The following is a 24,374-nucleotide window of genomic DNA, read 5'->3' as shown; positions in this document are numbered from 1 at the left end:
ATGGGAGCATGATTCAGGATCTACCATGCCCTAAAATTTATGTACCTGTCTCATTTCCTTGGGTGTAGTTGGCCAGTACTTGGAATGGTTCCAAATGTTTATCTTCCACAAACTTGTAGACATGGCACAGAATTGAATGGAAACAAGTACCAAGAAGCTTGTTACTGGAAGAACTTTGGAAAACATTTAAAATACAAACAAAACCATTAAGTTAATTTTCAATTCACATTGGGTCCAAGTGCAGGCAGAGCAGACAACTGCAATGAAGCAATTAGTCTTGACAGTATTGCTAATTACTTACAACCAAAGCAAATTGTTAATTTTCTATTTGATTACAAATGTGTAGGGATGAAAACAAAACAAAATATTTATGCCCCAGTTTGTTTTTTATCACCTGCAACAAATCCCAGAATGTTCTTCTTAGTTTGTGTAGTACACTCCAATCTATTGCAATTTTTAAGGACTCATCACTCATCACTCACCTATGTACACAATGCACCGGGGCTTTAACTATCTTGTATACAAATGTATAAGGATAGCCATACCCTTCATTATTTTCTCTCTTGCTGTCATGAGTTCAATGTTAAAATATATATGAACAGTACTCTGATAACTGAGTATATGTCCCCCAAAGCAGCATTGAGGAAAAGACGAAAATGAGATGGGATCTTATTTGGGAGGGTATTTAAAGATCCATGCTCAAAAATGCTGTATGTGCATTGTACTGGAGTCATCTATCGGGCTTTTATGTAGATGAAAGGATCTCCAAAACTTTCTCTACAAGGTAAAGCATTGGAGGACAGTCAATGCTGATGGAACTTTGCTCTAGGAGGAGACAACAGCTCTTTAGGAGAGCTATGCTTTTTAAACAGGGACATTAGCATAGCAATTATGTCACATGACTATTCATCCAGAAGCTTGACTATCTGAGGATGAGTTCGAATCCCAACTTGACAGCTGGGAAATGTAAATTTCATCAATAAATTAGGAATAAAAAAGCATTGTTGGGATGCTGGTTTGGTAACTTCCAGATTATTTTTAATACTGCTCACTAATCTCCTTTAGGAATGGAAACTCGAAAATCTTATCTTGTCTCGCCCATGTATGATGCCAAAACCGTTGAAATAGTAGGCAATTGGGAATGGGCAATATTGGATGCTGACACCGAAATTCCATGAGGAAACCGGAGAAAAGTTCATATACCTCCTGCCTTATTTTAATCACCTTTTGAGACACCCAAGACGTGCCGCGTAGTGTATGACACATTAGCTCCCTCACATCTCGAGTAAACATTGTAGTTTATTACGCTGATAGTTTGGAAAAATGCCTGGCTTGATAAGGGTCACTAACCTGCGTGTGGTAGTTCACAGGGTTAACTGAATGTGATGTTACAAGTAAATATTAACAGAATAAAAAGAGTTTCGTTCAGCTTCTGTCACTTTCTCCTTTTCTTTCCTTGTCCCTAATCATTGCAAGCTCTGCATTTCAGGCCTGAGCATTCTGTAGTCCAATGAATTTCCAAAGGCTCCTGTTGTTGTGCTGCTGGTTGCAAGTCGTGAAAGGAAACCTATTTCAAGAGCAGCTTGGCACATTTTCAGAGATTTTTCACTCTCTTCCTGGCCAGTTCTGGAATTCAGACTGTGAGAATAAAGAGATGACGGACATCTCGAAGCAGAATGGTGAGTGAGGAAAAATACATGCGAGACATTCCAGAATAAAGGATCCCTGTTACTGAGTTAAAGACCACAATTTCATTTAAGGATTGGCTGGAGAATAAAATGATCTGTATCTGGGAATGAATTACAGGCTGTAATCAAATCTCCCAATTCCCAGGAATTATTTTAACATTGCAATCTGATTCGGGAGATACAGACAATTGATACCTGAATTCATGTCAAAGTAAAGTATACCAGTGTACTAAAGTAACAGGAATGAAGCTGTAACCGTTTATAGTGTGCCTGGGAATGACTGCACAATCTGTTTATTACAAAGTAGAAACTAAGATTACATAAGGCTGGGGGTTGGTTTCCTTGGAGCAAAGGCAATTGAGAGGAGATTTGATAAAAGTTAACAAAATAATGACAGCCTCGGATAAAGCAGGCAGGGATACGTTCTTCCCATTAGACACTCTTAGAATGACTAAGAGACACAGATTTAAGATTTTGGGCAAGAGATGTCTGGGGAATTTTAGACTTCCCCAGTGAGTGGTAATGACTTGGGGTAGGGTTCTAAAGCCTATTGGATACTTGAAGAAAATAAACTTGCAGGGCTACAGGGATCGTAGTTGAACTGACTGAATTGTTCCCAAGGGGGAAACCAGCATAGACTCAGTGGGCCAAATGGTTGTTTCGTACACTGTAACTGATTCCATGATCTGAAATATTTGAATTTGATCCCACATTAGGATCAGAATATATCATCTGGTGCAATATTGAAGTAAGACTATATTGTCAGAAGTATATTCCATCAGATGAGCTATTAAACCAAATTTGTCCACTTTTACAGCCACTACTTAAAGAAGGTTAAGGAGCTTCTTTCATCCTTTAGGCTAGCATTCTCACTCAATCCGGAATGATTGAAAATCAATTAATCCTACCTCTCATGGCTGTTTGAAGGGTATTGATGTTACAGATTAGATGCTATATTTGTTCTGGTACCACTAACTGCATTCCATAAAGTAGTTCATTTTGTGAAGTGCTTTGAAATGCTTGTATGGAAATACAGTGGTCCTTTAAATTTCTCAACCAAAATGTTTCTTGCCAAATCTCAACATGCATCAAAAATTAGACCTTTTGCATTATTTCATCATAATATGTAGTTGTGTTACTTTGATCATGACAAAATTATAGGTAATACTTTTGAGTTATCTAATCCCCTAAATTGTAGCAAAACTAGAACTTTGTCCCTGATATCATTATGAGAGTATCATCATCACAAGGTTTCAAGGAGACTGCATTTCACTATCACCTTCACCGGCTCCTCAGGTCAGATAGGCATGGTTAGAAAAAAAGCTCAGATGGCAACTAGTTAGTTCTGGGCTTTATTTAGTCTCTTTTGCTTTGTTTCTCTAGTTATCTTCACCAATGAAACTCCATTTCCATTTTTTTAAAAAGTGTTTGTAATTCTAATATTTAATGAGGCTGCCTTGTACCTTCTGATAAAATGTGGTAAAGATGTTACTCAATATTATTTTATTCATCTTTTCCTGTTTCTAAACTTTGTCTTAAATAGTTTGAATGTTTTGTTCACTGTAACACTCCCAGCAACTGTTATGATCCGCAGCATCAACCTAGATTTATAGACAAAACTGCTTAAAGCAAAACCAAGCTTAAAACATATAAATGACAAGGTTTAATGAAAAGTCTTTTATAGCCCCTATCTCTCTCACTGAGAGGCATGTAAATTAACTAGAATACAAGAAGCAACTGGCTGATAAAATAGTTCCATCATGCCAGTGTTTCAGGTGGTTGAAATTAAGATTCCTTGCTAAAAGATTTTTGTGTATAACATTGTGACAATACTACAGCTTTTAAGAGGTGTATTTTGTCCTTTTCCTTAGTGAAGACAAGTTGAGACTGAAGTGGGGAGTGGTCTATTCCAAACCAATAAACAGCTCATTAGGCCTTGGAGTTTTTCTTTAATAAATGAAACAATAGAAGCAGCATAAAGGAGTGGGCTCAAGCTCCTACAACCAGGATTTTAGTTTAACTTTCAGTAGCTGTTGGGGTTTGGAAGCTGCTATAGCAAAATGCTTCAGTGTTCTCGCTCTCTGAATTTTCTCTTGATGTTCTTTTTTCCTGGTCTAGAGAATTGGGGAATCCAGTGCCTTCTGACTTTTAGGTGCCATGGTATGGTGACTTATAAACTTGTCACTGTATTTTTTTTGTAAAAATTCATGTAACAATAAATTACTATTTTAGTTCACTAAATTTGCCTTTGCCAAGGTATGTTTATGGGATGTTACGATATTGGAATAGTTGCTGTTTGGTAGTTAAATAACCTATTATTCTGTTAAATTATTCCAATTCTTCTTTCTTTTGTTAGTATTTACCCTATAGTGTAAGAATAAAGTGTGTTTTGTTTCCAAGTCTGGTAATTTGACCAATTGAATTGCACTGGAACACATACTTGCCTTATACTTGGCTTTTTTAAAAAGAAGAAAATGTTGGGGTCTAGGCTATCTTCTTAATATATTTTGAGGGGGTTTGATCTGGTCCAGAACCATCATAAGTAAACAGGCCTGTAAATTAGAGATAGTAGGAACTGCAGATGCTGGTGAATCCGAGACAACAAGGTGCAGAGCTGGATGAACACAGCAGGCTAAGCAGCATCATAGGAGCAGAAAGGCTGACGTTTCGGGCCTAGACCCTTCATCAGAAATGGGGGAGGGGAATGGGGTTCTGAAATAAATAGGGAGAGAGAGGGAGGCGGATAGAAGATGGATGGAGGAGAGGATAGGTGGAGAGGAAACAAACAGGTCGAAGAGGCGGGGATGGAGCCAGTAAAGGTGAGCGTAGGTGGGGAGTTAGGGAGGGGATAGGTCAGTCCAGGGAGGACGGACAGGTCAAGGGGGCGGGATGAGGTTAGTAGGTAGGAGATGGGGGTGCGGCTTGAAATGGGAGGAGGGGATAGGTGGGAGGAAGAACAGGTTAGGGAGGCGGGGATGAGCTGGACTGGTTTTGGGATGCGGTAGGGGGAGGGGAGATTTTGAAGCTTGTGAAAGTCACATTGATACCATTGGGCTGCGGGGTTCCCAAGCGGAATATGAGTTGCTGTTCCTGCAACCTTCGGGTGGCGTCGTTGTGGCACTGCAGGAGGCCCAGGATGGACATGTCGTCTGAGGAATGGGAGGGGGAGTTGAAACGGTTCGCGACTGGGAGGTGCAGTTGTTTATTGCGAACCGAGCGTAGGTGTTCTGCAAAGCGGTCCCCGAGCCTCCGCTTGGTTTCCCCGATGTAGAGGAGGCCACAATGGGTACAGCGGATGCAGTATACCACATTGGCAGATGTGCAGATGAACATCTGCTTGATGTGGAAAGTCTTCTTGGGGCCTGGGATGGGGGTGAAGGAGGAGGTATGGGGGCAGGTGTAGCACTTCCTGCGGTTGCAGGGAAAAGTGCGGGGTGTGGTGGGGCTGGAGGGGAGTGTGGAGCGGACAAGGGAGTCACGGAGAGAGTTGTCCCTCCGGAAAGCAGATAGGGGTGGGGAGGGAAAGATGTCTTTGGTGGTGGGGTCGGATTGCAGATGGCAGAAGTGTCGGAGGATGATGCGTTGGATCTGGAGGTTGGTGGGGTGGTATGTGAAGACGATGGGGATTCTTTTTTGGTTCTTATTGCGTGGACGGGGTGTGAGGGATGAGTTGCAGGAAATGTGGGAGACACGGTTGAGGGCGCTCTCGACCACTGAGGGGGGGGAAGTTACGGTCCTTGAAAAACGAGGACAACTGAGATGTACGGGAGTGGAGTGCCTCATCCTGGGAGCAGATGCGGCGGAGGCGAAGGAATTGGGAATAGGGAATAGGGGATGGCATTTTTGCAGGAAGGTGGGTGGGAGGAGGTGTATTCTAGGTAGCTGTGGGAGTCGGTGAGCTTGAAATGGATATCGGTTTCTAGGTGGTTGCCCGAGATGGAGACGGAGAGGTCCAAGAAGGAGAGAGAGGTATTAGAGATGGTCCAGGTAAACTTAAGGTTAGGGTGGAAGGTGTTGGTGAAATGGATGAACTGTTCGAGCTCCTCGTGGGAGCCGATACAGTCATCAATGTAACGGAGGAAGAGGTGGGGTTTAGGGCCAGTGTAGGTATGGAAGAGGGATTGTTCCACGTAACCTACAAAGAGGCAGGCGTAGCTTGGGCCCATGCGGGTACCCATGGCCACCCCCTTTGTCTGTAGGAAGTGGGAGGAATTGAAAGAGAAGTTGTTGAGGGTGAGGATGAGTTTGGCTAAGCGGATGAGGGTGTCAGTGGAGGGGGACTGGTCGGGCCTGCGGGACAGGAAGAAGCGGAGGGCCGTTAGGCCATCTGTATGGGGAATGCTGGTGTAGAGGGACTGGACGTCCATGGTAAAGATGAGGTGTTGGGGACCGGGGAATTGGAAGTTCTGGAGGAGGTGGAGGGTGTGGGTGGTGTCACTCTCCTACCTACTAACCTCATCCTGCCCCCTTGACCTGTACGTCCTCCCTGGACTGACCTATCCCCTCCCTACCTCCCCACCTACACTCACCTTTACTGGCTCCATCCCCGCCTCTTCGACCTGTTTGTTTCCTCTCCACCTATCCTCTCCTCTATCCATCTTCTATCTGCCTCCCCCTCTCTCCCTATTTATTTCAGAACCCCCTTCCCCTCCCCCATTTCTGATGAAGCGTCTAGGCCCGAAACGTCAGGCCTGTAAATTACATGGACACTTTCATCTAATTCCCTCCAGGTTAAAAAAAAAACCGCTGAGGTCCCTTTACTGTGCATGCTGTTTGCGTGTGTTGAAAGCCGAGCTCCCTTCTAACTGAGTCATCATTCACAGAAAGAGGGGTATGCTTTTCATCTGTTAACTCAAGACCACACCTATTCAGCAAATCGATGTGTCAATACATGTGGCAATTTTTCAACCTGAAACAGTCGGGGTGTGTGCAGATAGCCGTTTCCAAGATTTACATTTTGTGAATCTAAATCTTATACCACTTCACAATCTTCAGGGGAAGATTCAGTAACCTGAAACCTGATGAAGCTACTAAGTTCACAAAGATGTGATCTTTGCTCTGTGTAAGAATCCATGGGATTTCTCCTTAATTTAGTACTTCTCTTGGAGATGGACTTGGGATAAAAGGAGCAAAGTAGATTCTTTGAGATGACTGCATCATGTTCTCCTTCCAAAACGCACCCAGTCCTTCTTATGACTCATTTGAATCATGGCACCATGGCCAATTCAAAGATCCATTCATTGCAGAGTCAGCATGAGATACCCCTGAGGTATGTAGAACTTTAGAGGAGGCAATTGGTGCAGGGGGCTCTTTGTCAGTACAGCATTCTGTGATCTAATTGGATGTGGCATCACATCTTTTGTTACAACCTGTATGCCACTTTGTTCAAAGTACTGTCCATCACACTGGACACCGTTTTCTGCTTTCCTGTCACATTATGAGGAGGAATAGGCATTCATCTGAGTGGGCACCCTCTAAGCTGAGTGCAAGGATACAAAATATACTGGAAAGGTTTATGAGCTCAAATGTGTTTTGATAGGTTTTGCTCTTCCTTCAGCAACCTTATCCTCTCCCACTGACTCTGCTTTGTGTCCACCCAGAATTTGTCACAGGATTTCAACTATAATAGCCTTTGTCCCTGTGCTACATCTTTGGCACTGATTAAAGGTCATCTTTTGCTGTCAAGAACGGAAACACCATGCCAGAGTTCTGAGAGAGGCATGGGCATTGTGGGTTTCAGGCACACAGCTCACGATTATCGGAATTGAGGACTAGCAGCAGCCCATGAAGCAGGTGAAATAAGTGAGAAGAGTAGCTGTGAATTAGAGATTGTTGGATATTTGGAATGGTTTCCCTTTGCATTTTTAAAGCCCTCACCCAGGTGCTGAGAGAGAAAAGTACAAGTGGTCAGGAGATGCATTGAAGGCTCTAGCAGTGCTAGAGAACATATGTTGGCACAAGTGCCTTGACAGCCATGAAACCCTTCTGAGCTCTTTGTGGTGTCATTTACCACAAGATGTTGCATTCACCTCCCCTGTTATCTTTCTCTGTCCAGCCTGCACCCTGGGGCCTCTTACCCTTTGTGCCAATGAGATGGTGTTTCTTTGCATAAATTCCTGCCACCCAAACCATCCTGAATAAATCTGAAAGCTGAAATACCCTTGCTTCTTCCATAACCACATGGCACCATATCCAAGAAAGTGTGTGATATTAGTAAAGATTTTTTGTTCAATGAAGAGGCTTCTAAAAGTTTCAAAAAAAGTCAGTATAAAAATACTGTCCATATAAAACATCGTTTCCTCTTTGATTTCAGCAAATACTTTGGAGGCCTGGTCCTTTTTGATCCAGGATGGTTATCAAGAGATACTAAGCTGGTACTGCAGTGTACACGAGTGCTGTGAATCAGGAGATTGCCGGCTAATTAACAACATCACGGGTTTGTAGTTAAGATTAATCTGTATAATGTTAAGTGACAGGTCGATGCACCCAAGTACTAAGTGGTGTTTGGTGTCCTTCAGCTATGAGGAGCACTGAATCTGTGATTGAGTTCTACTTTTGAAAACCTATTCTTACCAAAGAATTCTCAACAGTATCTTGCAAATGACTGGCACTATGTGCGCTGATACTGATTTGAGACTCCACCAACTAAGATATTGACATCACCTGGGTTAGAGGGGCTTTGGTGTCCAGTAGTAACACCCAGGATATTTCCTGCGAGCACCACCGACATCCCATCCCTCCCTCAACTGTGGACTTTGACAGACTGAATGCTCCATGTGCCTTTGGTCTTCTGTTCATAAACTCCCTGGCCAAAGTGAAGGGTTTCTGTGGTTTTCCATCTCCCTTTCTCAGTTTCCTGCAAGAGGTAGCCAGGGAATGCCTTGGGGAAGTAGGGTCTAATCCTACCTTTAGTACCACTGAAGTGACCTATAGAATGTCACAACATGTCACAACACTCAACAAAATTATTCCTTTCTTTTACATAATCCCTGCCTTTTATAAAATTATGAACAGTAAGAAGAAGGATGGATCAAAAGTTTTCTTTCCTTCTTTCTATGTCCATGTGTAACTTCGCTACAGGCCAAAGCAGCAAGACTAAAAGCAGGAGCTTGTTGTTGAGTCCACTTTGATTAATGGTATGATCTGCCTATTCTGTACATTGCCAGCAGGCAGTCGCTGAGCGTGCACTAATTCCTTTCCAGTATTGGAAGTGCATGTTGTGGATGATATTTTAGAACTTAATGAGGGCATATAGCACCCAATAAACAAGTGATGCGGAGCCCAGTTCCACCCTAGTAATATTCCATTTGGGTAAAGAAACGAGTCATGAACAGAATTTCCTCAAAGATGGGAATGGGAAAATATATTAAACCTTGGGTTTGTGTTTTCTAAATAGGACTTGACCACGACCTGAACAAAAAGTTACATGGACAGCACCTGGCCAAGGAAGTTGTGGTAAAGGCAGTGAAAGGTTTCTTAGCAACCGAAAACCCAGAGAAAGCACTGGCACTTTCTTTCCATGGTTGGTCTGGTACTGGCAAGAACTTTGTGGCCAAAATGATAGCTGACAACCTGTACCGGGATGGACTGAGAAGCCCATGTGTGCATTTCTACATTGCTCCTTTCCACTTTCCACATGCCAACATGGTTGACATCTATAAGGTAAGCAGAGCTGAACAGAGTAAATGGATAGCCAACTCACTCAGCCATATGTCATCTGTCGATTTATTGGGTGAATGTCATTTAAATCTGCCAGCCAAATGAAAAATATTTGTTCAAGTTATTGAAGGAGCACAAGTGCAACTGGGGAAAGTGAAGGCATTCATATTGAGCATGAGGAAAAGGACAAAATGTGTAGTTTACCTTGGAAAACTATAAAAGGAAGTGGAGATTAAAATAATTTATTTTTCATTTCTACTAGAACATATTGAACCATGGGAAATGCCAGCACTCCAAGATTGCATCTGTTCTATTGATACATTTTTAATTAGGCCCAGTAGGTTTAGTTATATTGAAGTTTTTGGTAAATCTGTGTTTTTATTCAGCACATTTGCTAAATCAGTTAGCTATCAGTCTGTAGTTCTATGTGGGACACTGTGCTACATTGACACATTTGCCTTTTAGGGAAGGGGGAGAAGGGAAAATTTACATTTAATTATTACCTTTGAACTATTTAAATTAGACTGTGCTTAGAAGTCTTCCAACTTTAATTTCAAATTAATTGAAATGGAATATTATCAGCATTATTTTTGAATACATTACCCAATGTGAGGGACGTTTGGCACAGGGCTGATAATCAGGTGGCTGAGGCAAGTGAGTTCTGACATGATAGGCAAGATTTGAAGCCTCAAATCAGTCATTCAGAACTATGTTATCTTGAGGCTGTCTCCACTAATGTGACCTGTTTTGTTGTGACTACCATATTGAGTCAGTAATACACTTCCTCTCAGAGCCATAGAGCTGTACAGCATGGAAACAGACCCTCAAGTCCAACTCATCTGCTTCGACCAGATATCCTAAATTAATCTAATCCCATTTGCATGTGTTTGGCCCATATCCCTCTAAACCCTTTGTATTTATGTACCCATCCAGATGCCTTTTAAATATTGTAATTTTACCGACCTCCACCACTTCCACTGGCAGCTCACTCCATACACACCCCACCCTCTGAGTGAAAAAGCTGCCCCTCTGGTCATTTAAATCATTCCCCTCTCACCTTAAACCTATGTCCTCTAGTTTTGGATTTCCTACTCTAGGAAAAAAGACCTTGGCTAATTGCCCTATGATTTTATAAACCTCAATAAAATCACCCCTCCGTCTCCAACGCTCCGGGGGAGAAAAATCTATTCAGCATCTCCGTATGGCTAAAAGCGTCCAATCCTGGTAACATGCTTATAAATCTTTTCTGAACCCTTTCAAGTTTACCAACATCTTTCATGTAGCAGGGAGATCAGAATTGAACACTATTCTAAAAATGGCCCAACCAATGTCCTGTACAACTGCTACGTTCAACGCAGCGACCAATGAAGGCAAGTGTCTACCTGCAACTCCACTTTCAAGGAACTATGCACCCGCACTGTGGAGTCTCTTTGTTCGGCAACACTCCCCTGGGCCTACTATTAATTGTATAAATCCTGCCCTGATTTGCATTACCAAAATGCAACACCTCACATTTATCTAAACTAAACTCCATCTGCTACTCCTCGGCCCAACTGATCAAGTGTCAATGCATGAACGGGAAATGGACTGTGATACAAAGAAAGCGACTCGGGAAAATAAATATCTAAGATAAAATATTAAAAGTTGGGAACTGCCACATTTATTTATCCTCTCTTTCAGACTCAACTCCGGCAGTTTATCCAGACAGCTGTACAACAATGCAAACGATCCTTGTTTATATTTGATGAGGCGGAAAAGTTGCATCCAGGCCTCATTGATGCTATCAAGCCTTACATTGATCATTATGACCATGTGGATGGGGTGGATTTCAGAAAGTCCATGTTTATTTTCTTAAGGTGATTCAAAGATAAAACAGTAATGTAGCTTAATCAGGAAAAAAAAACACAAGACCTAGTACAACCATTGTTGAAGAAGTCTTTGAAATGAATTTGAGGTAATTGTTGGCTCATTTGGCAGCAACAGCACCATGTCCAAAATCAGCTGTCATTCTGAAGTAATATAAATGGCCCCAGGAGGGATTTCATTGGGTACAAGGTTTAACTGTGCAATGGTGGGCTTTTTTGTTGAACTGCATCAGTACGAAGGATTCTGTTCCACAGGAATATCAATAAAGGAATGGATAAGTGATCAATGCACCACCATATTTAAATGAACTCTAAATTTTGCATGACCACCAAGTCAGTAAATAGCTGTGTGTGTGCTGGGCAAGTTAGCATATGTTGAGACAGTTAACGTGAAGTCTTTTTTAAACCCATACAATGTTTTTGGAAGGATCAATCATACTGTTGTTTTCTTGGGTTAGCTGCAGTTCAGCCAGTGAGTTGGTGGGTGGATGAACCAGAAATGAATGACTCGGTTTTGTAGTCTACTGGACATTTTACCTTTGAGCTCCAGTGTTATTCAGTAATTCCAGCCAATTCTTGATTTGATAGTTATTACAGTAAACAAAATCAAACTAAATGAACTCCAAGTGCACAAAAGTCCACCGCCAATGTCTCTGTAGTCACAACGCTGTTTCTGAAAGTTGCCAACTCAAATCAAATTTACTGTTGCTAAATGTTGCGCAAAAATCAAATACTGTAGTTGCAGTGTCACAACATCATTTAAAAAAAACTGTAGATGTGGAACTATCTAGATCGATGCTATTGTAGCTGATTGCATGTAGCTCGAGATAACCTGCCTTGACACCACATTTGTTTTCATGGGAACTCCTAGTGCAATAGGACGTTTTGTACTGAGGTAATTTACAGTCTTATTATCCCTCCCCCAATTCACCCTCTGCCTCAACTCATCACAACTTGTAAACTTCCCTCCCTTTTTATCTACACTTTCCAACCCTCTTCTAAATAAACTCCCTTAGCTGTGCAAAATTGACAGACTGTATAATTATCCTCACAAAAATGTAGGCAGGGTTCCAAGTCTAAATGCCATCCAATGATTTCTATTGGAAAGTGTGTGTGGGGTAAAATTTGATTAAAAACAGAAGTAGGTTGATTTGTATTCACAAATACAACTTGTATTTCTAGTAATAAAACATTTGAAAGCTTAACTGGTATAAGGGAGAAGAAAATTAACAGAAGTAAGTCAGCAGGAGACTGGAACAGAGAGAAAATAGTGGAAGTGTCTGAAACCATAGATTTTGAGAAGGTTGAAGCTGGGAACAAGGCAGAAAGTTTCAGAAAAACAGTGCAGAGATAATAGAGAATGATTGTTTAGTTACTACCCGTAGGAAAATAAAATACTGTTGAGTCAGAACAGTGGAGAAGATTAAAAGTGCGATGAAGCCAGGAAAAATGGCCAACATTATAGATGCGCTGAAAGTGGCGAGTCACTGAGTTAGGGAGGGGATGGGAGATTAGGAAATGAGATTGAGTTGGTTTATCAATGATAATGTTGCAGTAAATTAGGCTGCACACTGACATTTGAGGGGGTTAAGTATAGTGGTAGGATGATAATATTAGCACACAGATGACAGCTATTACTCTGTGTACACTGTCAGGTGCATTTATTTAGAAGCTCTCCCACTCGAGGGCCAAACGTCAGGAAAAAAAACAGTAGAAATGACTTGCTACTGCTTTCCTGGGATTTCTGATCAAAGTCAAAGCTTTGGACAGTCAGATGAATCTTGACAGAAAGTTACCCTATTTATTATTGAGGAGAGGCATATAGAAAAGAATAAGGAGAAGGAGAGTATGAAGTATGAAATCATGGATCTTCAGAGGTGATTGCATGAATATGGTTGATGCTTTTGGGGAAGACCAAAGGGTGAGATGGAGGAATTTTGGGTTAGGTGGAGAGAGGAGGAAGAGGGCAGCAGAGTGATGACACTGATTGGCTGACATGGGGAAGATCTGCATCAGTGCAGTCACTGCAGTCACTGCTTCCAGAAGGTGGTTTGCGAGGGGCTGTTGTGAGGACCAGAAGCAAAGGGAAAGGAAGAGATCCAGGGAGCATCCTGGGAAGGTGAGTGAGGGAAGACCTACCTTGGGTATTCGCAGCAATAAGTAAGGGTAAGTGTTTAATAAATTTTCTTAAACAGCTTGACTGGGGATAGAAATGTCAGTCAGTGGGGTTAAGTGCTGCACTTGTGAAATGTGGGAGATCCACGACATTTCCAATGTCACGGATGACTACATCTGCAGGAAGTGCACCCAATTGCAGCTCCTCACAGACCACATGGATAGGTTGGAGCAGCAATTGGATGTACGTAGGAGCATGAGGATGGCGGAAAGCGTCATAGACAGTAGTTTTAGAGATGTGGTTAACACCCAAGGTGCAGGCAGATAGATGGGTGACCAATAGAAGGGGCAGACAGCCAGTGCAGGAATCCTCTGTGGTCGTTCCCCCTCTCTAACAAGAATACCATTTTGGATACTGTTGGAGAGGAATGACCTATCAGGGGATAACAGCAGTAGCAGCCAGACTGGTGGCACCACAGCCGGCTCTGTTCTTAAGAAGGGAAGGACAAAGAGCACTAGAGCAGTAGTTATAGGGGACTCTATAGTTAGGGATACAGATAGGCACTTTTGAAAAAGAGACTCCAGGATGGTATGTTGCCTCTCTGGTGCCAGGGTCCAGGATGTCTCTGAACAGACAGAAAGCATTCTGAAGGGAGAGGGTGAACAGCCAGAGGTCGTGGTACATATTGGTACTGACGACATGGGTAGGATGTGTGACGAGATCCTGCAGCAGCAGTTCAGGGAGTTAGGTAGAAAGTTAAAAAGCAGCACCTCCAAGGTTGTAATCTCCGGATTACTCCCTGTGCCATGTGCCAGTGAGGCTAGAAATAGTACAGCTCAACATGTGGCTAAACAGATGGTGTAGGAGGGAGGGTTTCAGATATCTGGACCATTGGGATCTCTTCCAGGGCTGGTGGGAACTGGAGGGGCACAAATATTCTGGCTGGGAGGTTTGCTGATGTCACTCGGGAGGATTTAAACTAGCTTGGCAGGGGTGGGTGGGAGCCAATGCAAAGGTGAATTGACTGAAAGGGAACTAGAGAATAGGGCCAGTAAGAGGTAGAGCTGGCAGGGTGTGGTTGCTGATCAAAGTGGGTCTGGTGGGCTGTAGTGCCTCTGTTTCAATGTGAGAAGTGTAACAGGTAAGGCAGATAAATTTAGAACTTGGATTGGTACTTGGAACTATGATGTTGTTGCTATGACAGAGACTTGGTTAAGGGAGGGACAGGATTGGCAGCTTAACATTCCAGGCAGGATCGAGGGGGATATAAAAGGGGTGGGGAGTTGCACGACTTGTTAAGGAAAATAGCACAGCTGTACTGCGAGAGGACACCTTGGATGGCTCGTACTGTGAGGCAGTATGGGTAGAGCTCAGGATCAGGAAGGGTGCAATCAATGTAAAAGTGACAGGATTGTCGTCGTGGGTGATTTTAACTTCCCATATATTGACTGGGACTCACTTAGTGCTTGGGGCTCGGATGGGACAGAGTTTGTGAGGAGCATCCAGGAGGGCTTCTTGAATCAGTATGTAGATAGTCCAACTAGGAAAGGGGCCATACTGGACCTAGTATTGGGGAATGAACCTGGCCAGGTGGTCGATGTCTCAGTAGGGGAGCAGCTTGGGAACAGTGCTCACAATGCAGTAAGCTTTAAGGTACTGATGGATAAAGATAAGTGTAATTGTCAGGTGAAGGTGCTAAATTGGGGGAAGGCTAATTTCAACAATATTAGGCAGGAATTGAAGAATGTAGATTGGAGGTAGATGCTTGAGGACAAATCAACATCTGGTATGTGGGAGGCTTTCAAGTGTAAGTTGCTGGGAACTCCGGACCGGCACGTTCCTGTAAGGAATGAAGGATAAGTATGGCAAGTTTCGGGAACTTTGGATAATGAGAGATATTGTGAGCCTAATCAAAAAGAAAAAGGAAGCATTTATGAAGGCTAGGATGCTGGGAACACACAAAGCAAGGGTGAAACATAAGGAAAGTCAAGAGATTAAGCAAGGAGTCAGGAGGGCTAAAAGAAGTCATAGATCATAGAAACCCTACAGTGTGGAAACAGGCCCTTCGGCCCAACGAGTTCACACCGAACCTCTAAGCATCCCACCCCATTATAACCCACCTAATCTACATATCCCCGAACACGACGGCCAATCCACCAAGCGTGCACATCTTTGGACTGTGGGAGGAAACTGGAGCACCCAGAGGAAACCCACACAGACAGTCGCCAGAGGGTAGAACTGAACCCGGGTTCCTGGCGCTGTAAGGCAGCAGTGCTACCACTGAGCCACCGTGCCACCTCAAAGTCATGAGCCAACAGGATTGAGGAAAATCCCAAGGCTTTTTATCCATATATAAAGAGCAAGAGGGTAGCCAGGCAGAGGGTTGGCCCACTCAAGGACAGGGAAGGGAATTTATGTGTGGAGCCAGAGGAAATGGGTTAGGTATTAAATGAGTACTTCGCGTCAGTATTCACCATTGAGAAAGACTTGGTGGATGATGAGTCTGGGGAAGGGTATGTAGATAGTTTGGGTCATGTTGAGATCAAAAGGGAGGAGGTATTGGGGGTCTTCAAAAACTTTAAGGTAGACAAGTTCCCAGGGCCTGATGGGATATACCCTAGAATATTGAGAGAGGCAAGGGAGGAAATTGCTGGGGCCTTGAGATAAATCTTTGTATCCTCACTGGCTACAAGGGAGGTCCCAGAGGATTGGAGAATAGCCAATGTTGTTCCTTTATATAAGGGTGGCAAGGATAATCCAGCTAATTACAGGCCGGTGAGCCTTGCATTAGTGGTAAGGAAATTATTGGAGAGGATTCTTCGAGACAGGATTTACTACCACCTGGAAATCAATGGGTGTATTAGCGAGAGGCAACATGATTTTGTGAAGGGGAGGTCATGTCTCATTAACTTGGTTGAGTTTTTTTGAGGAAGTAACGAAGATGATCGCTGAGGGTAGAGCAGTGGATGTTGTCTACATGGACTTCAGTAAGGCCTTTGACAAGATCCGTCATAGCAGGCTGATGCAGAAGGTAAAGTCGCACTGGGCAAGAGGTGAGCTAGCAAAATGGATAAAAAACTGGCTCGGTAATAGAGACAGAGGGTAACAGTGGAAGGGTGTGTTTCTGAATGGAGGGCTGTGACCAGTGGTGTTACTCAGGGATCAGTGTTGGGACCTTTGCTGTTTGTAATAAAGGTTGGTGGAATTGCGGATAGCGATGAGGACCGTGAAAGGATACAGCTGGATATAGTTTGGTTGGTGACTTGGGCAGAGAGATGGCAGATGGAGTTTAATCCGGAAAAATGAGAGGTAATGCATTTTGGAAGGTCTAATCCAGGTGGAAAATATACAGTAAATGGCAGAACCCTTAAGAGTACTGATAGGCAGAGGGATCCGGGTGTACAGGTACATGAGTCACTGAAAGTGGCAACGTAGGTGGAAAAGGTAGTCAACAAGGCATATACGGTATGCTTGCCTTCATCGGCCAGGGCATTGAGTTTAAAAATTGGCAGGGAATGTTGCAGCTTTATAGAACCTTAGTTAGGCCTCATTTGGAATATTGTGTTCAGTTTTGGTCACCACACTACCAGAAGGATGTGGTGGCTTTGGAGAAGGTGCAGAAAAGACTTACCAAGATGTTGCCGTATGGTGGGCATTAGCTATGAGGAGAGGTTGGAGAAACTTGGGTTGTTCTCACTGGAACGACTGAGGTTGAGGGGCGATCTGATAGAGGTCTACAAGATTATGAAGGGCATGGACAGACTGGACAGTCAGAAGCTTTTTCCCAGGGTAGAAGAATCAACTATTAGGGGGCATATGTTTAAGGTGCAAGGGGCAAGGTTTAAAGGTGATGTACGAGGCAAGTTTTTTACACCGAGGGTGATGGGTGCCTGGAACTCGCTGCCAAGGGAGGTAGTGGAAGCAGATACTACAGTGACTTTTAAAGAGCATCTTGACAAATATATGAATAGGATGGGAGTAGAGGGATCTGATCCCCGGAAGGTAGGGGGTTTTAGTTGTGATGGGCAGTATGTCGGTGCAGGCTTGGAGGGCCGAAGGGCCTGTTCCTGTACTGTAATTTTCTTTGTTCTTTAGGACAATAGAGGTTGAGGTACCTCAAACAGGGTTGACAATAATTCTCAAAGAGCTTCCTAAAGTCACACTCCAGCACAGGTTTGTGCAGTCTGCTGGAAATACGGTTCTGGTAATCAGCTACTAGCTTTTACTCACTTCAGTTTATCAAAGATTTGCTTTATAGGGGAAATTGCATGAAACTTTGTCTTTCTCAACATTCCTCCTTGCACTGTGCACTCAGTTATTGTGCCATTTTGTGAAGAAAGTGCAAGGGAAAATAATTATTTGACAAATTAGAACTTCAAAATCTCAGAAGTGTTTAACTGTACTGATATCTGAAGGGCAATCTGCCAAATGAATAGGTTTTGGTCTCATCAGGTGAAAATCAATTTCCCTTCATTTGGAAAAACACAGATTTGAATAAACTATCCACCCAGTTATTGCTTAAACTTTGGAACTCAACATAAATGCTGACATTATTGAGAAACTTTTATAATTCATGACCTGAAATGATGGCTTTTGGCACTGAAAGGCAAGTCTGTACAGAGTTCAAAATATGCAATATTTGGACTAAATTGAGACACTGCTGTTTCTATCTTGTTGACTCAGGCTGGAGTCTGACTGCACACTTTCTCCAGTATATCGATGGCATCATCCTTGCTGCTTCCTTCTTGGCCAGAATTCAAATTTCCATCCCACACTCACCTTCACCTGGTCCATCTCCAACTCCTCCCTTCCCTTTCTCAACTGTACATCCTCAAACCCTATTTCCTGTGAAGACTATTCCATTCCTCTGTTTCTGTTGCATATGTTCTGATGATGCCAACTTCGATAAAGTTGCCTCTGAAATGTCCACCTTCTTCCTCAGCTGAGCACCGTGGTTAACAATGCCCTCAGCCGTGTCTGACCTATCTCCCACAACATAAGATCCCCCTTGTCCTTGCCTACCATCTCACCAGCATCCACATCCAGAAGATCATTACCTGCCATTTCTGCTACCTCCAGACACACATTCCCTTCCCCTCTCTTGTCAGCCTTCTGCAAGGCCCTTTACCTCTGGGATACCCTGGTTCACTCTTCCTACACTCCCACAGCATTTTCCCCTGCGATTGCAGGTGTAACACTGGTCCATTTACTTCTTCTCTCCTCTATATGCAAGGTCCCAAACACATCTTCCAGGTGAAGCAGAGATTACCTGCACTTCACTCAATCTACTACATTCATTGCTCACAGTGTGGTCTCCTCAATATTTGGGAAATGAAGCACAGACTTTGAAGAAGTACTGTCTGCAAAAAAGACCCTGAGCATCCAGTTGCCTGCCATTTCAACATACCACCTTGTTCCCTGGTCAACATCTGTCTCAGGCTTACTGCAGTGCTCCAGTGAAGCTCAGCACAAGCTGGAAGAACAGCACCTAATTTTCTGCTTCGGAAATCCGCAACCTTCTGGACTCTATGTAGAGTTCAACAGTTTTAGAGCTCAAGCACCTTTTCCCCCACCCTCTTACACGAGGCCTTGTTGTTACACAGGCTGCGACCATACACTACCCATTGTCAGCCAACAACTGTCCCCATTAGCAGCTTTTAAGTCCCCCAACTGACCTCTTACTAATCCTTTGTCTGTCCAACTGTTCTTCTCTCTCTTTGGACTCCATCTTCACCAATGCTTTACTCTCCCCTCACCCTGTTTTTTTCCCTAGCTACCATCAGTTGTGAAGAAGGGTCAGTGGACCTGAAACATTAACTGATTTCTTTCTACAGATGCTGCCAGACCTGCTGAGATTTTCCAGCAATTAGTTTTCTTTGAGTGCATTGTCTTTGTTACATTGCATGGCCTTATTCAATTTGTAGATGAATTGACTGTAATAAATGCAGTAAATCTCCGTCATTGATCCTTTAGTGTCTTTGGACATTAACAATAACAAAGACCAACACCTTCATTGACTGCTAAGCAAAGCAAAAGACAAAACTGAAAATAAAAGTTATTCTCATGAATAATAATTAATATCAGGGAGAGATTATAAGTTATGGATTTAAGTTAGGGCTCAGATGAACATTCAGGTAACCTGGGATTCTTCTTGAAGTATTCAATGACTCTTGAGCTCCTATGAAATAAAATAGGACCAGAAGCAGACTTTTTGCCTTTTGAGCTTGCTATACCATTTAATACAATCATGACTGATCTCCAGCCATAACTCTGCTTTCTTTCCCATTGCCTAAATCTTTTGGTTCTGAGTGATTAAAGATCTGACTACTTCATATTTGAATCTGTTCAATGGTGGAATGAGAATATTTCTCCCTGCCTCCATCCTAAATAATCGACCTCCTATAATGAGGCTTTTTCCAAGTGTTCTAGATCTCTCAGCCAAGGTAATTAACATTGCAGTTTCTATCCTGTCAAATCCCTTAGGAATCTTTTATGGTTCAATGAGATCAGCTCATTCTTCTAAAAGTAAGGGCTCAATTTATTCACTCTTTCAGCAACGGACAATCCTGTACCCTAGGAACTACTCTGGTGGATATTTGGAGTAGCACCTCCAATGCAAGTAGGTGTTTTGTAAGATTTAAAGATCAAAGCTTTACATGGAATTCTAGGTGTGGTCTCATCGAAGCCTTAACAATTGCAGGGAAGCTTCCTTATTCTTGTATTCTAATCCCCATTCAATAAAGGCTAAATATCGTTTAACTTCCTATTTTCTTCTGATGCCTGCATGTCAATTTTGTGTTCCTTGTACAGTTTAAACAAAAAGCCCCACTGAACATCAACATTTACAATCTTCACATCTTTTTAAAAAAAATTCTGTTTTTCCACTCTTACCGTCAACATGACCACACCAGGCACACTTAAAGTGGTTTGTGAAACGTGAATTTGTATGGCTCAATTAATCTCCGTTTTAGTTTTTTTTGAGCATTCCATTTCAAAAATAACCAGTTGCAAAACTTTAGTCTTAAACAAGATAAGGATTAGTTTATTAAACAAATATTGCTGACAGTTGCTAAGTAAAATCTTAAAAATTATAATTATTAACTATAATGTAGGTCCAAAGTTTAGAAAGTAGTCATGCATAAACAGTACTAATAAAGATGGGAAAAAGACAAGTCTGTTAACTTTGCAGGCCTGTTACTTGAAGATTTCTGTTTCTGAGGTGAAGAGGTCAAAAAAACTAGAAGTCAAACTTAGCAATTATGATGGCTTTTGTAGTTGAATAGTTTGAGTTTGTTTGTAGAGGTGGGCACAGCATATAGTGCTGGCTTTGAGAGAGAATGAAAGAAGTTGTCTTTTTCACACACTCTCTCTCTCTCTCTCTAGGCCTGCTCTTTGCTTCTTGTCTAGTAACCAATCCTCTAACCGTACTAATATATTATCATGAGCATTGTCTTGCAAGTTAACCTTTTGTGTGCCATCTTTCCAAATGTATTTTGGAAATCCAAGTATGCTACACGCTTTTGATGTCTGTCAAGCATGATTTCAATTTTGTAAAACAACGTTGATTCTGTTTGATTTATACCATGATTTTCTAAGTGCATTGTTCAGACACCCTTAATAATAGATTCCATTACTTTCCCAATGGCTGCTGTCAGGCTTGTAGTTCCACATCTCCTTCCTTTCTTGAACAGTGGTGTTACATTTGTTCACTCCCAATCTCCAAGGACTGTTCTAGGGAAGTCTGACAATCATGGTCAGGAAATCCACCATCTCTACACTCATCTCTTTATGAAGCCTTGATCATAACGCATCATTCTGGGGTTTTATTGACTTTTTAGTACCCTAAGTTTCTCTCAAACCTTTTCTAAACTGAAATTAAGTAAGTTTCTTGTTCTCAATTCCGCCTTGGATGACTTCCATTTCTGCAATGTAATATGTATATTCCACTATGCAAACAGATAAACTATTTGCTCAATTCTCTGTTTATTCCTCATTCCCCATAATTTCTCCTGAATCTCTCTGTCTTTCTCTCTCTCTCTCTTCCCCATCCCCACCAAAGGACCAGCATTCACTTTTGCTATTCTTCTCCTATTTGTATACTTTTAAATGCTTTTACAAACTTATTTATATTCTAGCCACTAGCTTTCTCCTTCCCAATGTGTAATTATGTTCAAATATTCTCTGCTCTGTAGCAATATAGGAGGAAACTCCATAAATAGGGTGACACTGGAATTTTGGCGTGCTGGGCAAAATAGAGAGGATATCACTATGGAAGATTTGGAGCACCAGATCCAAAGAGAAGCTGCAACATCAAAAGGTAAATTACATTGGGAAAGCATATGGGTGAATGAAAGAGTAATAGCATAGAGGAACATGTTAAGAAATTCTGAAGAATGGTGATGATAATGGAATAATAGGGCATTGCTAGGGAATAAGATAGTTAGAATGAGAAATAACTGCACAGGAAAGCACTTCAAGGAGGTTATTAGGTTTTGAGTGGAGGCTGAAGGGTATTAGGTGATTATTTGGATAAAACTACTGTGCAAGGGTATGGGGAAAAGCAGGAGTTAGGCCGTGATGCTCATTTAATGCACTAGTGCAGGCACAATAGGCCAAATGGCCTCCATCTGTACCGTAACATTATGTAGTTCTGAGATTTTCGTGTGTTGATAATCAAAATAGTTTAATTGCTGCCTCTAGAATCAACTAAAAATAGCAACAAGCACATGCGGTAAATAGTCACCAGCAACAATGCCATCACACATTTCTGGTGAAGACCATATACATCAGCAAAACATTAAAATTGCTGGTCTAATGGCAATACAAAAGGTCAGAATTTGAATGCAATGCCAAGGCAAACAAGGCTATGGGTAACTACTGAAAAATGCGGTTAGAATGGTTAGGTGGTTGTTTTTGGCTGACACAGACTCAATAGGCCAAAGAGCCTTTTTCTGTGCTGCAGATATCTATGACCTCAAATTTTTCCAATAATGTGAGTGGATTATATATACCACCAGCTCTGTTAATAAACTAATAAAAATCACTAAAGAGACAAGCAATCAGGAAGAATCAAAAGTTATCTTTTTCCTCTGTTATTTCCAGGTGGATTTGCGCACAGTGGCCTTGTGACTGAAAACCTAATTGACTTCTTCATCCCTTTCTTACCACTGGAGTACAAGCATGTTAAGTTGTGTGTGCGTGATGCTCTTCTGTCCAGAGGAATCCAGTATGATTTCGACATTCTAGATGAAGTAGCTAAGGGAATGCTGTATGTTCCAAAGGAGGAAAAGCTTTTCTCTGCACAGGGCTGCAAATCAGTTGCACAACGGGTCAACTTTTTTCTTCCGTAAAGCTTTAAGGGGTTCAAGAAAAATCCACAAGAACAAAGTATTAGAATGGAACTTGAATGGCAAAAAAAAACTCTAACACTCAGCAGAAAAGTCATGGCCTTTTTCATCTCATGGCCAGAACAGAAATTTCGCCCAAGAAACAGAAAACAAGTGCCCTTTAATTTAATTCAAAGACAGGGAAAATTATATTCTGGTTACGTGAATCTTAAGTAAACCATTCATGTTGCTTTGCCTCTGCTATACATTTTATTGGTACAATCTATTCTTCCTATTTTTCTCAGTTGTAACTGGACAAGTTAGTGCTGGGATTCACTCATATTTAAACCTGGATTTGTTAATAAACCAAGTGGAAGCATTAAGCCAGCTGCACCAATATTCATGTAACTTTTCCTTCTTGCAGAACCTTTTTTTAAGTAGTGGTCCTGTACACTTCCCCTGCAGATAGAGACAATGCTGAGCCTCTCTCAAATCCTCAAAGTGAAGGTTAAAAAGAAAAATATCCTGACATACCACTCAAGTTGACTTTACCCTCTACTTCAGGCAGAGGGCAAATTATTCAGTTGACAACTGAAATTGGAATCAAGATTCAACATGACTGCTTAGTATTGCAGTGAAGACAGGAAGTTGGACATATATATAATAATTATTAACTCTATCTTAGTTGCACTGGAGAATAAAATACTGTGTCATTTTAAGCGCTATTTCACTGGGACATTATTGTAGTGTTCCAGACATGATTGTGCATTCAAAATACTTGACAGCACTTTTGTTCTGCGACATGTTTAAGTTTTGAAAAAAATATGAATAGAAATTTCTAAAAATGAAGATCGTGAGAAAGATCTGATTTTGAAAATAAATGTAGGTTACACCTTCAGTGTCTGATCCCTGTGACTATAACCTTGCTTCATTCTTTTCTTCTTCAGCCTCTCTCCAGTATTTGATAACAATGATATAGTTATGGTTATGATCAAGAGGGGAGAGGGTGTCTGGCTCCCCTCTTTTGCCAGTCCTTGTTTGACTGCAGCAAGATTCTTTTGTGAAAAGTATATGCTTGCCGATTTAACGGGTGTTTAAACCATTAACACACTGTGATCATAATAGATCCAATTAAACAGGTGGTCTTAAAGAAAGAGGTTATCCCAATTGACTCAACCCGGTTTCTAAGAAAAAAAATGCAGAGCAAAAATTTGTACTCTCACACACATTCAAAGTTCACGTACACAAATAGATTACAGAGTCAGGAAGGAGAGCTGTCTAATTATAGTCCAGGGAAATGAAAGGGGATATAATTGTGGAGGTCAGTGACTCCGTGAATGTGTGGCCGAGGAGCTGGTGGAGGGGAAGGGATTCAAATTGTTGGATCATTGGATCTCTTCATGTTGGCATTGATGAGTTGGGCTAAAGGACCCGTTTCCATGCTGCATGATTCTAAATGCAAAATTTAAGCATCAAATCATTGTGGTTTATTTATATACAGTTGGCACTTAAAAGAAAACCCCCCCCCCGCATGATAATTCCAATCTATCAATTAACTCTTAGGTCAGGCCGATACTTGACTTGCTTAAAATTTCTGGAACCAAGCTCTGATGAAATCTACACAATGGAGTTCTGTGGTCACTATTGATTGCATTTTCCCAGCTTGCTCAAGTCCCACCTCTTATCCAAGACCAGAGTGTTTCAATGCAAATTTGCAAAA

At 42.0% G+C, this 24,374-nt stretch overlaps 2 protein-coding genes across 2 annotated transcripts in view; one reads left to right on the top strand and one right to left on the bottom strand.

Annotated features, from left to right (window-relative positions):
• Window positions 1-1,510: 1,510 nt before the first annotated feature.
• On the top strand, window positions 1,511-23,552 carry tor3a (torsin family 3, member A). The gene is made up of 6 exons (XM_048602041.1): window positions 1,511-1,679; window positions 8,002-8,124; window positions 9,085-9,350; window positions 11,028-11,203; window positions 21,521-21,645; window positions 22,431-23,552. The coding sequence occupies exons 1-6, from the start codon at window positions 1,511-1,513 to the stop codon at window positions 22,676-22,678; spliced, it is 1,107 nt and encodes a 368-aa protein (XP_048457998.1). The 3' UTR covers window positions 22,679-23,552.
• Window positions 22,422-24,374, bottom strand: part of abl2 (c-abl oncogene 2, non-receptor tyrosine kinase) — a 119,249-nt gene continuing 117,296 nt past the window's right edge. Inside the window, exon 12 of the transcript XR_007263061.1 lies at window positions 22,422-22,680. The gene's annotated coding sequence lies outside the window, so the exon portion shown is untranslated. The remainder of the gene's footprint in view (window positions 22,681-24,374) is intronic.

This window comes from Rhincodon typus, chromosome 10 (assembly GCF_021869965.1).
Source record: "Rhincodon typus isolate 14 chromosome 10, sRhiTyp1.1, whole genome shotgun sequence".
NCBI classification, from domain to species: Eukaryota; Metazoa; Chordata; class Chondrichthyes; order Orectolobiformes; family Rhincodontidae; genus Rhincodon; species Rhincodon typus.
Note: the sequence above shows the minus strand (reverse complement) of the source record. Positions and strands in the feature narration are given on the sequence as shown.